The sequence below is a fragment of the Electrophorus electricus genome, chromosome 15 (assembly GCF_013358815.1).
Source record: "Electrophorus electricus isolate fEleEle1 chromosome 15, fEleEle1.pri, whole genome shotgun sequence".
Classification (NCBI taxonomy): Eukaryota; Metazoa; Chordata; class Actinopteri; order Gymnotiformes; family Gymnotidae; genus Electrophorus; species Electrophorus electricus.
Window position 1 is genome coordinate 15,118,526 of NC_049549.1, and position 14,665 is coordinate 15,133,190.

Below are 14,665 nucleotides of genomic sequence, written 5' to 3' on the forward strand. Positions count from 1 at the left end.
GTGTTCTTACTTCATATCCTGTAACCACAAGCACCCTCATCTTCTTAAGTAACAGAAACAAAAACAAAGATGGCTACCAGCTAAAAGTGGACAGAAACACACCTTTTTTTTTTTTCCATGCTGCTCGTCGGTAACTTAAACTGGATGCTGGGTTGACAAGCCATTCTGCTTTGTTCTGATATTAAAGAGCAGGACCAGCACACCCTCTCTGTACATACATTACATATGTGTTTACCACACATACAGTACATGGAATGAACATCAAACACAAAGAGCTACCATTTGATGTGTAGTATCATGTGTGGAATGCTAAATATATCTCACACTCTGAGCTCTTGAGAGTATTGATAGTATGAAAACTGAGGGAGGAGAAAAAAAAAACCCAAACTAAAAGTAAATGCTTGTGAAATGTTAATAATTCCATGCTTTAAATATCCATCTCTCTGGGAACTGTTACGTGTAATCTATTTCTTATACACAGAGGACACTCTTTCCCTTAGAGCATTGCAATACGACAGCCCTAGAGCTAGCAGCGCAGGATCTATGCAGTCTGATATTTACACATTTATCTCACAAGATGCTTTTTTTTGGTTTTGACTGGTACAAACTTTGAAACAGTAGACGTCAAATAAGCTGACCTCAGTGGACCGTATATGATATCCGATTCCACATGCTTAGAATTATGCAGCAAATGTGCTATCTGGACGTTAATACAATAACTTTGACTGTCATGTTCAAAGCAAAGACATGATCCCTCACGCACACACCGAGCTCTCGGCACATGTGCTGGTCATCCTGCAGTTCGTCCCCCTCCCCAGCACTCTCTCCACAAGCTGCTCAGTAAGAGTGTGAAAGGTCGGCGGGGTGGTGGAATAAAGACACATTTCATTTTGTTTCCTTTTTCCTCGTCATGAATTCACCACTATTTTGAGTTCATAAAGTCATTAAATTTGACTAAAGAGAAGGGAGAAAATGATTTTATTCTGCACATGGTCCAAGAGGTGCACACAGTAATCACCCTTCATATTTAGATTTTTATTCTTCATGCTTTATATTTGTTAATGATTTTGGCCAATGTGCCTTGATATAGACAAGGCGATATGTTCTGAGAAATCGTAGTCAATTTGAACACATCTGTGGCGCTAACGTGTTTGGGCCTGTTTATCTATGAGAGAAAATAAAGTTATCTGTACGACGACTGGCTGTTATTTCATTGGACCAGTGTAGCTACAGATGGCGACCCCCATGCAATCAGGTGCCACTTTCTCCCAGCCATGAACGTAACAGTAACAGTTTCTTATGTAACTGTCCTCACTCAGTGTCAGGCGCCTGGGCCCCATTGGTTGCTAATTTTGGTGGCAGCCAGCAGCCTGGGCATGCACCCTGGACTACGCTTTCCCATCCTAGACATCCCTCTCAGGAGCCCCAAAGCCTCCACACCCTCAATACAAACTGGAGACCCCAAACACCAAACACAGGCAAACGGACCTCATGTTGGGATCTTTCAATGCCCATTTAAATTCATGAGTCAGTTCTTACGTGTTGCTCAATTTCACTTTGTAAACTCGGGATCACTGTGTGAAAGTGGATGGTGTTAATAGAGAGAGAGAGAGAGAGAGAGAGAGAGAGATGAAGGAGAGGATAATAGACAAAGATCAATTTGTAAGTCACAATAGGGTCATGACGCAGCAGTGAAATGAAATGCTAACTAAAGATATGGAGCACGAAGTATAGGATGGATACATTAGCAAAGGTCAAAAAAGGGTCAGGCTGCACTCACCAGGCCTAATCGCAGTAAACATAATCCCTTAAATTTGATTGTATTCCACCATAGAATAACAGTCAATATGGAAAGGCTTTTTAGCAGAACTCTTCCATTTTTTCACTGGAATTAGAATCTAATTCATCACAGAAGGCTGTACTGCATTAATGCCCTTTGAAGTATCAAAATAACACTATATGTCTTCTGCCCATGTTCATTATATACACATTAACCTCACTTAGGTTAAACACAAATATTTAAATATTACTTTTGTGGGGATTGCTACAGTCAAGGAATAATAAAATGAGTAATTTCACATTTCGGAGAAAAAACTCAGTAGTTCTGTTTCCTTAAAATGTCAGTGTCCTTAATAAAACAACTGTTCAAGTGAGGCTAACACTGTTCACAAAATAGGCTACATGCTATTAGTGTAAGATAACGTGAAGCACTGATGACTTGTCTCTGTAAAGATGTTTGTTTGTGGTGATCTTATTTTGGAGTGAGGCCAAGCCGCTTACTAATCTTTGCAAATATTAGGATTTACAACAGTAAGGAAAAATAAAATCCTTTAAACCTTTACCAACATTTAACCAATGAAAAAAGGGAAGCGACAGATTGAGACTTATTGGTATATGCTGAATTTGGAACTTGGGGAATCTCTTGGAATTTGTTTTCATAAAATGCACAACGAAATTTGGTTGGAACTTTTAACGTTTACACAGTAATGTTTAACAGGAAGTTCTCAAATACATTATTTCATTAATTCTTTAATACACTGGTTGATTTGTTATGCTTATTCAGTGCTCAGTGGTTTGAGTCTATTTCCTAATTATATACAAATATGCAAGGACCTATGCTACAGCATCAGATACCATTAACATATCCAAAGAAGTGAAGAAAATCAGCATTCAGAGTATCTGAAATGCCAGCCTGATAAATCTGAGAATACCACAGCCACTCCAATGTGGCTGGTGAAGTCACAGGAAGACTTACACTGTAGCCATCCACACTCACAGTGACCAGTGTACGTATACACAGGAATATTTATCTAAATTAGTGCAAAGCTAGTTCAAATGCAGTCATCATGTAACTGACTGGCATGACCATCTCGTGATTTGAGGCAGACAGAAACCCTCAGTGATTCTCTGCTTGCCGGTTAAGCATTCTCTTTTTAATATAGATCTTTGAACATTAGTTACTGCAGAAATCATACTACTGCAATGAAACTTGGGATCCACCAGTGGGATCGTAAACAAAAACATAAAGACTTAAGAGACCTGGCGGACAGGAAGTGAATTTTGTACCTCTGCTGATTCTGTCTGAGCCTCTCAGTTCCTGTAACCACAGAGAAGAAGGAGACAAGCCACTGTTAAAGGGTGGAGACAGCTGTCACCCTGTCTCGGGTGTTGTGATGTAGGTTCTTTCCTTTTAGAACCTAAACTTGCTATTACCTATTGCTAGTCTCCAATAGATTTGGAGCCTACAGGGAATGACCAGCCAATGAGCACTGAGCATCTGAGTATATAAGCCGAGGTGTGACATGTTGCAAAGCTGGGCAACCCCTACATTGGCTTTGGTGGACAGGCTCTGATCCCAAGGACTGTTACCTCTTTCTCTCGTGCAGGTAAACACAACAGTGGCTCTACAAATCGAAATGGGTGGGAAATGGGGAATATTTGTGTGGAAATATAAAAAGGTTCTGCATCAAAAAAGTACAGTTAAAAGAAGTTTTTTTTTAATGGTTTTTGATTTTAAGTTACCTACCAACTTTTTTTCTCAACAAAAATGGTTAATATCTCTACAGTGTCTGCAGTATGGAGTCCTGAAATGTGATTGTTTATTTGAAGTCCTCTGCAATTCTAAAAAAAAGTTTCTGAAGTTGTTCTCATGGAATTTTGAAAATTGTTCACTTGCATATTGCTGAAACTGAGGCTAAACCATTTTGCTCATGAAGTGAATGAGCTATAATGTGTTTCAAGAAATTACAGGCTCAGAGTTTAGGAAGATTGAATCTAATTCTGTGCAAAGATTGGAGAACAGCATGGACTGTGCTTTGCTGTGTGTGGCTGGAATTAGCCCTGGGACACATGCTTGCAAGGTCAGCTGGTGTAGCAAAAAAAGGGCACCATGGCAAGACTGATTTAGCGTCTGTTAAGTTCTGTTTTAATGTGTGTCGCAAACACACGATCTTTTTATGAAACATAATATGCTTGCAGCATAAAGAAAATAGCATGAATGCCTGGTTACAAGATAATTATAGATTTAAGATCAGCCTGTGCCGTCAGAGCGTTAGCATTTGGTTCTCTGGAAACCTGTGCATAGTTTGTTTGGCATAATCCCCTCAACCCACACAGGAAAAAAAGTAGTTCTGATGAGTTTCTATCTGTTAACAATGTGAGTTCAGTTGAAAAAAAAAAAAAAACCCATCTTGCTCACATCGACCAACATTGAATTCCAACTTTGGGAAGAACAACCCCCCTCTGGAAATAAGAGAGGTGTAGATGGTAAGTGGAGTGAGGGTTTGGCAGGCATGCTAAAAATATCATCTGCTCTCGGATACATTTAAGCACACAAACCTTGCCTCACACCACTATATGTGGTAATATGATGCGCTAGTTACAGTTAGACAATGATACAAGGGTTTGCTCCAGTCATGAAATATACTACCCCTGAATGCTATGAGAAGCCCAGAGCTACTGCTTGCCTTTTGCTCAGAAAACAAGTATAGAATTTTGAAAATTGTTCAGTTGCATATTGCTGAAGCCAAGGCTAAACCACTTCAAGTGAATGATCTATAAAATGTTTCAAGCAATTATTTCTGTATCATATAAGGTTATTTTCTAAACAGATTGCATAGCCTTCCTTCCACTTGTTATCTGTGCAGTAGAAGAATAAAGCATGATGGATATGCTCTCTCTTGTGGTTTGTCTGAACAGATCATCTGAAAAGTGCAATCATGACCAAGAACTGCCACAATGACTATAAGATGAAGTTTAGTCTGGAGGAGGAATATCCTGACCTCTCTCAGCACAACAACCACATGGCTAAGGCACTGACCAAAGAAATCTATGAAAAATTGAGGAGCAAGTCCACCCCAAGTGGCTTCACTCTGGATGACATCATCCAGACTGGTGTGGACAACCCTGGTAAGAACGCAAATACACACACACACACACACACAAACAAAATAAAAATCAAATCTGGTCTTAACAATGTCCAATCACTGTAACAACTCAGTTAATATACTTAATATACTAATATGCTTACCTAGAAAGGTTTTCATCTGCAATAATTATTTTGGGTTTTCTTGATTACACAAATTCCAGTAGGAGAGGCACTGTACTCATTCCAGTGACATGTCAGCTCTAGTTCATTTTTATAAGACCCCCATTATCTGGACCTATTCTATGAAGCCTCTTCCTGTTTCTAGGTCACCCTTTCATCATGACTGTGGGCTGTGTGGCTGGTGATGAAGAGTCCTATGAGGTCTTCAAGGATCTCTTGGATCCTGTCATCTCCGACCGTCACGGCGGCTACAAGCCCACTGACAAGCACAACACTGATCTGAACTGGGAGAACCTGAAGGTGTGGAAGTATTTCATGATCTTTTTTTTTTATTATTTTATTTTATTTTTTTTTTTTTTAATCAAACCAATCATAACTTGTTAGTTTAAAAAAATCCCAGGAAAGATATCTCTTCAATCTTTTTCAGGGTGGTGATGATCTTGACCCCAACTATGTCCAGAGCAGCCGTGTGCGCACTGGCCGTAGCCTCAAGGGATACACCCTGCCTCCCCACAACAGCCGTGGCGAGCGTAGGGCCGTGGAGAAACTGTCCATCGAGGGTGAGTGTTGGTTGTTTAGCCACTGCCAGCAAAATATGGGACACGCCCAGCTATCTAGAGTAGCTTCTCTAAAGATAGCCATCCATGCAGACTGCGGCACCTTCTCTTCACAGCTATGACCAGCCTGGATGGTGAATTCAAGGGCAAGTACTACCCTCTGAAGGACATGACTGAAAAGGAGCAGGATCAACTGATCGCCGACCACTTCCTGTTTGACAAGCCTGTCTCCCCTCTGCTGCTGGCTTCTGGCATGGCCCGTGACTGGCCTGATGCAAGAGGCATCTATCACAATGACAACAAGACCTTCCTGGTCTGGGTGAATGAGGAGGACCATCTGCGTGTGATCTCCATGCAGAAGGGTGGCAACATGAAGGAGGTCTTCAAGAGGTTCTGTGTTGGCCTGCAGAAGGTAAGAACCTATCAGATATTGAAACTGAAATTCAAAATCCTGATATTCAAAACCTTGAAATATTCACGGCATAACTGCAGATTTTCATTAAATATTAGTCTGAATATATGACAGAGATCAGCGTCTTTGTCCTACTGTTGTGTAGATTGAGGATGTCTTCAAGAAGCACAACCACGGATTCATGTGGAATGAGCATCTCGGTTTTATCCTGACCTGCCCCTCTAACCTTGGCACTGGTCTGCGCGGTGGCGTGCATGTCAAGCTGCCCAAGCTCAGCACACACCCCAAATTTGAGGAGATCCTCACCAGACTGCGTCTGCAGAAGCGTGGCACAGGTAAGCTTAGCGTGAGCAAATCTAAATGCTAAACAGACTCCAACTGTGCTTTCATAATTGTTTGTCACGTCTTACCGCCACATCATACTTCTGACAGAAGCAGTTTGCAGTGGTAGCAAGCACTCGAAATCCTTGAAGTCAGCTTGACCTTCCTTTTCCCCCTCCTGTCCAGGTGGTGTGGACACAGCATCTGTTGGCGGCGTGTTTGACATCTCCAACGCTGACCGTCTGGGTTCCTCTGAAGTACAGCAGGTGCAGCTGGTGGTCGATGGCGTGAAGCTCATGATTGAGATGGAGAAGAAGCTGGAGAAGGGCGAGTCCATTGATGACATGATCCCTGCCCAGAAGTAAAGTGGGAGAAGTGCTTCTTTTTTGTATCTGTTCTAAGGAGCAACCTTGTCTTTCACGCAGTGCAAGCAGGAGAAATGTTCTCGCTTGACTTTTCCAAGAGACACTCCACACTGTTCCCTCTCTTCCTTTTTTCCTTTCCTGTCGCCTTTGATTTTCTCCCCTTTTTTCCACTCCCTTTTAATGCCATCTTTCTTTCCCATTCTTTCTGTAACATCCTGGGATCAAATTGCCGCATGGCTGAGGAAACTCTGTCTATGCTGTCTTCACCTAAACCTTTTTTTTGGTTGTACAAAGTAAGTAATTAAAAAGCCCCATGTAACAATCAAGGCCATGTCCTCGTTTGTAACTCATCTGAATGCATGCGTGCTATACTGTAACCCGCTTACTTATGATACTGATGACAATGAAATGTTAGAAAACTGCAATCAACACAAAACGCAACCGATAAGGCAAGTTCTAAACTCAGTGAGTTTATTCATCTGTCACTTCAGACATTCCCCTTTCTATACATTTAAAGGCAAAAACAATCTAAAACTTTCAAAATAACAAAACTAAATTCAATCATAATTTACTTTTTCTACACAATTGTACATATTTAAGCAATGAGTCGGCTTTGCAGGAGCAGAGAGAGTATGTGGTTATTTACCTCAAGAGGGCATGATTGCTAACGCAAACCTATGACATCGTGCTAGTCAAGACATCTTAACCAGGAAGTCTTATTTTTCCATTACAAATTGCATAAATATTGAACAAAAATAAATAGTGAAATGTTGCATGTAGTTGAAGGGTGGAGACACAGGAAAAAGTAAGCACATAAACAGAACAGAAACAACAACAAAAAGGTTTTGGGTGACTAAGGCTACTTTATATTGCAAAGTCATGATACGCTAAGTGGCCTGCCATGTGACCAAGAGAGGCTATTATTTGTCTTACAAAGTAGAATGATTAAATATTACTTGTTGTAACAACTTTGATTTCAACCACTTAAGACTACTTAACATTATAAACCAATGATGGACCAAAAACGACAGTGTTTTCAAAAACGCACAACGTGCCTTTTACCATCTGATTGAGAACACCACAGTAAACTCTTTTCTTTCTCCTTCTCTCTCTCACACACACACACACACACACACACACACACACACACACACACACACACACACACACACACACACACACACACACGTTCTGGTGCTCACTGGTCATTAGTAGTTACTTATTCTTTTCCATAACAAGATTATTTTTTGATTTTCTCAAAGCTTACCGACATTTTCATATATGTATTTTTAAGTTGAATAAATTTGTTTTGAAAAATGTGTGACATGCAGGCGTTCAGCAGCTGCCTGAGTGCTCTGACTATGGACACCCCTTCTACAGTCCAGAACAGCAGCCAAGTTGTTAATCATTTAGAAAATCCATTTTTAATGGGTTGCACATATGGTAGCATTAAAAAAAAAAACACTGCATAGGCCACATGTTCTTTTTAGGACTATGAATATTACATACTGGCATACTCTGAGTCTCCTCATAGATGTTGAATATGATCTCAGGCCAACTCAGAGATTCTGCCTCTAGCATTAAAATGCAGAACTGATCGTTCCATAGACCTCTTAGAATGACAGTTACACCTGTAATGTCAGGAGTACTGAACTGCTGAACAGTGAATCCAGGAGACTTAATTGCGATGTTTCTGTCAGAACAGAATCGGTTGCCTTCTTAGATCTTCAAAACTGGGACGCAGGATCTGATACAGTTTATGTAACACTCGCAAGGAATTCTGATCTGGTGTGGTTGTGAGAGACGATACTACACTTACTCATTCGAAGGTTTGCGAACTGTTCAAAGCATGGTGCATACATCTCTACAGGTAGCCCTTGTACCTTTGCAAATCATTGGAGAATGGTGCTCATAGGGCACCTGGGTACTGGGTAGGGTTAGCCATCCGTAAGGATTTTAGGAGGGATACAGTGTGGTCAGTCCATCTCTGCAACATTCTAACGTTACTAAAATGACCAAGCACAGCAAACAGTAATAATGACCGTGATTTAAAGGGGCCCTTTGAGCTAAGAGTATAAACAAGGTCATTTACAATGAACAGTACTGAGAACATATCACAGGATAATTTGGCAGACATGTTTTAGCACCCCAACGATTCTTGTCACATTATCAAAAATATTACATCTACAACTCCTAGATTAGCCTAAGGCTACAGCTAGATTTGCACATTCCAGGGTTTCATACAAATATACTAACCAAATTTGCACAGTGCCGAGAGCTCTGCTTGAGAGATGTAGCTGTGTTTAAAGATGACGGTCTGTATCAAAGCAGTGGAAAGCACCAGTCCTGTGTCCATGTAGCAGAGGCTTCTCACCAGCATAATACTTACAGAAGGAAAACAGGGTGTTGTTGATATTGACTTGGCTGGACAGGCGTGCCGTACCATTTGACGGGGACAGATGTAGTTCAAAGAAGTGATGCCCACTCAGCCCTAAAGTGCTACTGTACAACAACGAAGGATGCATTACAGAGAAGAACTGCTGAAACGCAGAAAAAAAAAGAAACCTGACAGACGCTACAAGGTTAGTGGCTCAGAAAAGCAACCGTGGCCTCTTTCCCACACAGGCAGGTTAGACAGACTTTATTTCCGTTTGACAGATCTTTCTCCTGTGTTTAGGCAGCTTTTCACCCAGGAAAGTGTTAATAATAAAAAAAAGAAGAGAGTGAAGCTCTTTACGACATCTGTTTCATAACTGATGAATTCACAATGGAAAAAACTAAAAGAATTTTAAAAAGTTTTTGTTGCAAATAAATCATAAATCCAAAATGAATTAAATAGCAGCTGTTAAAAAACATCAAGATGGGACAATGTACAGAAAACAAATGTCTGGTAAACTGGAATAGAACTTGGCTAAGACACCCACTAAAAGTCAGTGGGAAAGGGAGTTTTCTCAGCAGGGCTTGTGTGTAGCAGGCACAAGGCTTTTTGTGTTTAGGTGTGTTTTAGTGTCTGTATAGGCTTAGAGAAGGCAGGGGTGGAGCCTAGGCTTTAAGGGGCGGGCACTTCCTCTGCCTACTACCCAATGTTGCATCCTCCCGCTTCTTCCCCAACTCCTCCCACCAAGGAGCCCTTAGAGTTCCAGCTCTTTGGACACTTTGGTGGCGATGTCCCGGAAGGCTAGCGGCGCTCCCCACAGGCGCTTGAAGCGGACGCCGCTGGTGTCGTTGGGGCCGGCGGGCAGGTGGCACACCTCTGCCTCGAACGCCACACGGGAGCCGGCAGCTCCGTGTGTGCAGGACAGGAGGAAGGGCCCGGCCTGGTGCACCTGGCAGCCACAACCTTGCGCTGCCTCACGCAGGGCAAGCACCATGTCGGCAGGGTCCCGCCGGCTCCGGACCCTCACATCCCAGCCACATCGGGGGGTCCTGGGCTCTGGCGCTTTTTGATGCCCAGATAGATGGCGACTGTGTTGGACAGAAGGGGTGAGATTTGAGGGGAGGGGAGGGGGGTATTGGAAGTGAAATCATGAAGACAAAAAGGGGTGTGGACAGTTTGAGGTGATGTGTATGGTGGGTGGAGTGGGGAAGGGAGACAGAAATATATATATGAGAAAAGGGCACAATTGAACAAAAATAATGTGCTCTAACATTAATGGTTATATAAACTCACTTTTACATGTTACCTTGTAGCAGGCACTGGAGTTCTTGGGTTTTTGAGGGTTCCACGGTCAAATCCAAGATGACTAATTATTTTATAGATTTACAGACATGGACAAATTTGTTGGTACCCTTATAGCTCAATGAAACAATCCTTCATTCCCCCAGAAATGTGATGAAATTAAACACAACTGTCTCATGTATACCAGCACGCATTTGATATGTCAGAGTAAAGCAAAGAAAATGCTAAAAGAGGTCAATTATTATTTAGATATTCTAAAATGGCCTGGACATATTTGTCAGTAGCCCTAGAAAAGATTATAAATAATTGGATTATAGTGATATTTCTTTAATAAGTATCTTCACACATATTTTATATCTTATCATCAGTCATTAATCCTCATTTAAAAAGGGGAAAAGTAGCCACTCTGCTGTTTGGAATCGTGGACCAGAAAAAGCCAAGGAGAGACTTATCTGAAAATGGCAGATAGACATGTTAAAGTTAAAGGCTCTAAGACCTCTAAGATCTCTAAGCAACTTAATGTTCCTGTGACTTTGCTAAAATTCATGTTTACAAGCCACAATGCTTCTGGGTGAATGTCCTTTGGACAGGTGAGAGAAAACCAAAGTTTTCTGGCAAGTCACATCACATCAGAAAAGAACGCCATACATACTGTGAAACGTGAAGGAGGCTGGGATATGTATGGGGATATTTTGTTGCGAATGGCACCGGGGGCATTGAACCTGTGCTGGGCACAATGAAATCTCAAGACTATCAAGACATTCTGGAGCCAAACACACTGTACAGTTTTTGAAAGCTCTGTCTCAGCTGCAGGCCACAGGTCCTCCAGCAGGACAATGATAATAACAAACAGCTAAAAACACCCAAGAATGTCTAAGAAAACAACACTGGACTATTCTGAAGTGACCTCCGATGGGCCCTGATCCAGCGCCAACCGAACATCTATGGGGAGCGCTGCAACGTGCAGTCTGGAGAAGACACCTTCAAACCCGAGATGGGTGGAGCAGTTCGCTCAGGAAGAGTGGGTGGGTGGAGACATCTCAGCCAGAGCTACAGAAATCGCGTGTGTGCAGCGATTGCCTCTCAAAGTTACAAACTATTAGCTTAAGGGTGCCATCATTTTTGTCCATGTTATTTTCTTTTTTATTATTTAAAATATTCTGTTGAACCATAAATTTAAAAAATAATATCAAAAATCACATTTGTCCATGTTTGTAATTCATTTAGTGCTAAAAGACAATGATTTGCAACACGCAACTGAACAGACTTCCAAATGTGTGCATTTTTTGTGATTTAAGGCATTCCTCAGGCACACCGAGGTAAAGGCATTTAAAATACACGCACCCATTCTCATCCACTCCCTTCTCTTTCCATCCAGTCATCTTAACTTCATTTCTCGTACTCTTCCATGCATCACGAAGGCTTCACAGACATGTTAGTTTGTGTAGTTGCATCGAATTGTTTAAGTGCGTGTTTAAGGGTTTGACTTCATTTCCGGACACAAACACGTCTGTCAGCAGCACGGACTCTAGGGCACGCTTGTCCGAGGTCACAGGTGAGGGTGCAGTGCATGATACTAGCAGGCATGTAGCAAGGTACTGTGGATGGACACTATGAGCTCATTAAATTCAAGCATGTCCTTAAAACCACGCAGAGGGGATGGAAATGAATTTCTTAATGGGTCTTCTAAGGAATGTCCAAACCATGAGGTTTTCATTTCAAGCAACAGCTGTAACTCATGGGGGAACTGAACACTACTACAGGTTAAAAAGAGCAGGACAGGCGAAGGGAGGGAGTCTTTCCTAAAATTAAATAAACAATAGTGCACGCCACAAAAAGTGCACACAGTAGCTGGTGCTATATGTTGATGCACAGGTTATATCCGAAGTGCATGGGGACCAAGCATGGGGTTGAAGTTACCTGGTATTTTTAACCTGATTTTTTGCTTCTGGGGCTTTGCAGGGGAGGGGAGAGAATCAGTTTAAATAGTTAGAGCCAGTTTTGCAGGCACAGTTCTTAGCTAGTTTAAAATGATGCTGCACTGTGAATAGAGATTCCATATTAAAAACATTAGGCTGTGTTGAGAAAACTGGCCCTTAAAAGTTTTAGATCATCTTCATTTAAGCTTCTAAAGGTCATACTATTTCTAAAAGTTCATGGATGGTCTAAAGAAAAGAAGTTATTTTGTTAAAATCCAATTGATCCAGTTATCTTGTCAGCATGTAAGTTAAAAGTTAAAATGGGTTATCCTGATTTAAGAATAAGTGCACTGCTTAATTGGGTCTGACATGAAGGAAACTACGGTGAAGCTTGTGAACTCACCTTGTGACCGGAGATCTGCAGACTCTCTCAGGTTCGTCTGTGACCCTCAAGAGGAAGACAAAGGTTTGCATTAGGAATTAGCTGAGAGGAAGAAAAAGAAGCCCCACCCACTCCACTTAATTCACCAATCAATGAAGCTCACACATAAACGCTCGCTGGGTGGTGAAGGGCCACAGTAACACCCTCACAAAAGCAAAGCACACACGTCACCGCTATAGAGCAAACAGCATACCGTGGAAAAAAAACAGACTACAAGCTCCCTAAAAGATGTGAATCTGTGCGTCTTGGGGGTATGCATGAGCGTTTCATTCCACCACAGTATCATGCCAGAACAACAATATGAACAAATGAAAAAAACAATGACCACCATGAAATCAAGTAGTTAAATAAGAACTTCCTACTGACAGCAATCTACATGAATTGGTGGCAGTTTGCTTGCATCTTGATTTTCACAACTAAACAAAATACTCTCCCTTAAAGCATTAGCCAAGTATTAGAGTTCTATATAATCTCAGCTAGATGTCTACATTAATGTAATCTCTAAATGTTGAACAAAACATAGCTGTAGGTTTACTAGATTAATGATCGGACAGTTCACACACACTATAACTTGACAAGCCCCACACATAGAGCTCTGCGCAAGATGTGTGTCCGCCTGCTGCCATCTGAGGGTTCCAGTGCTCAAAGCAGCATCCTTAATCCTTCACCTGAACAATGACAAAGCAGAAGCCTCTCATGGCCTTTAGAAGTGCTCGTGAAGACGTTCTCCTGCCTCTGTCGTGGCACCTGCAAGCTCTTTGAGTACCGATGCATGCAGATGTGAGTGCCAACCTCTATCAGCCTCGAGCTGTGGGTGAGGTCCCTATGAAGGCAGCACGCTGGTTACACACTCTTGACTGAAAGGGGACAAGGGACATTCTATTTTCCTCTCAAAGTATACCAAACTTATTGTGTAACGACACCAGACAGAAACCATTCATTGGAAGCCTGTCACTGTACGTTTTTAAGCCTCTGGTCTTTCCCAGAAGGAAAAGACCTCTAGCGGGGGGATGACATTAGTTTCATGTCTCAATAGGACTTGTCACAAGGGAGCCATGTGATCAATCATGACATTAACCAGGCCAAGCCCAGAACTGCACCTGTGAGTGGTGAGTGATGGAGAGCACGAATAAACCTGAACTAAGCAGATGGACGCAAGTCACTGTGGAGCAAAGTGCCCCTTGTTAATCACACAGGAGCCATCTACATCAAGCTCAAAGCCATCAGGAACATACTGTCCTGCAAAGTGCAGTGGACAGCGCGACGCATGCATTCCCTGTTGTGATTGCAAGCGCTTTCGATAATGGCCACAAGGGGGAGCCCTGCAACCTTGTTCCAGCAAATGCAAGGACTGGCCAGCAAAGCAACGACGGGCTCCTGGCAGGAAGTGAGAACGGCGGGACAGACAGAAGAGGAAAAGAAGAGATGGAAAGATGGGAAGAAGACTTACTAACTGCTTTCGATCCATGTGGCAGAGGGCAGCCCGAGACGGATTTGTTTGAGCTCTGACGCTTAGTGGGGTCAAGATTGACCCTAGGAGATGGAGAGGGGAAAGAAAGCAAAAGGAGAGAGAGGGAGAGAGAGAGAGAGAGAGAGAGGCAGGAGGGTTGACAGAGAAATAAGACACAGCTGGTTGATAAAGAAAAACAAGCGAAAAAAAGAAGGAAAGACACAGAGCACCCAACCTCGGCCAAGTCTAAGAAGGACAGAGGAACGCAGACCATTGGGGAGGGGGTTGTTAGCAGCCACTGGTTAATAAAGAAGGAAACTACATGAAGAGTTAACGCAGAGCAGGAGACAGAGAACGTTCCCTAACGTGGAGGGTGTCTCAATCCAGCTGCCTTTGGAAAGGCAGAAACAGATCGGCTCCAGCAGCTGATCTCTGGCACTGATTACTAGCTCTGAGGTAAGAGCTTTTCAGAT

General features: G+C 42.3%; 2 protein-coding genes across 9 annotated transcripts in view; one reads left to right on the plus strand and one right to left on the minus strand.

Moving 5' to 3' along the window:
• Nucleotides 1–3,277: 3,277 nt before the first annotated feature.
• ckmb (creatine kinase, muscle b) lies at nt 3,278–7,028 on the plus strand. The gene is made up of 7 exons (XM_026997681.2): nt 3,278–3,386; nt 4,699–4,908; nt 5,193–5,347; nt 5,475–5,607; nt 5,721–6,016; nt 6,162–6,351; nt 6,524–7,028. The coding sequence occupies exons 2-7, from the start codon at nt 4,719–4,721 to the stop codon at nt 6,700–6,702; spliced, it is 1,143 nt and encodes a 380-aa protein (XP_026853482.2). The 5' UTR covers nt 3,278–3,386; nt 4,699–4,718; the 3' UTR covers nt 6,703–7,028.
• The window catches only part of mark4 (microtubule affinity regulating kinase 4), a 33,851-nt gene continuing 25,944 nt past the window's right edge, over nt 6,759–14,665 (minus strand). The window contains exons 16-19 of one of the 8 annotated variants that reach the window (XM_026997679.2): nt 14,193–14,275; nt 12,704–12,748; nt 12,302–12,335; nt 6,759–10,167 (exon numbers count right to left, since the gene is read on the minus strand). In XM_026997679.2, the coding sequence (XP_026853480.1) occupies nt 9,834–10,167; nt 12,302–12,335; nt 12,704–12,748; nt 14,193–14,275 (496 nt within the window). In that variant the 3' untranslated portion in view covers nt 6,759–9,833. Of the gene's footprint in view, nt 10,168–12,301; nt 12,336–12,658; nt 12,749–14,192; nt 14,276–14,665 lie in introns of those variants that run through there. The other 7 variants (XM_035534129.1, XM_026997672.2, XM_026997674.2 and 4 more) reach the window with 7 other exon arrangements.

Coding starts and splice junctions, on each gene's coding strand:
- ckmb (XM_026997681.2), top strand. CDS start 4,719: ATGACCAAGAACTGCCACAATGACTATAAGATGAAGTTTAGTCTGGAG. Junction 4,909..5,192: donor GACTGGTGTGGACAACCCTG/GTAAGAACGCAA, acceptor TCCTGTTTCTAG/GTCACCCTTTCATCATGACT. Junction 6,352..6,523: donor TCTGCAGAAGCGTGGCACAG/GTAAGCTTAGCG, acceptor CCTCCTGTCCAG/GTGGTGTGGACACAGCATCT.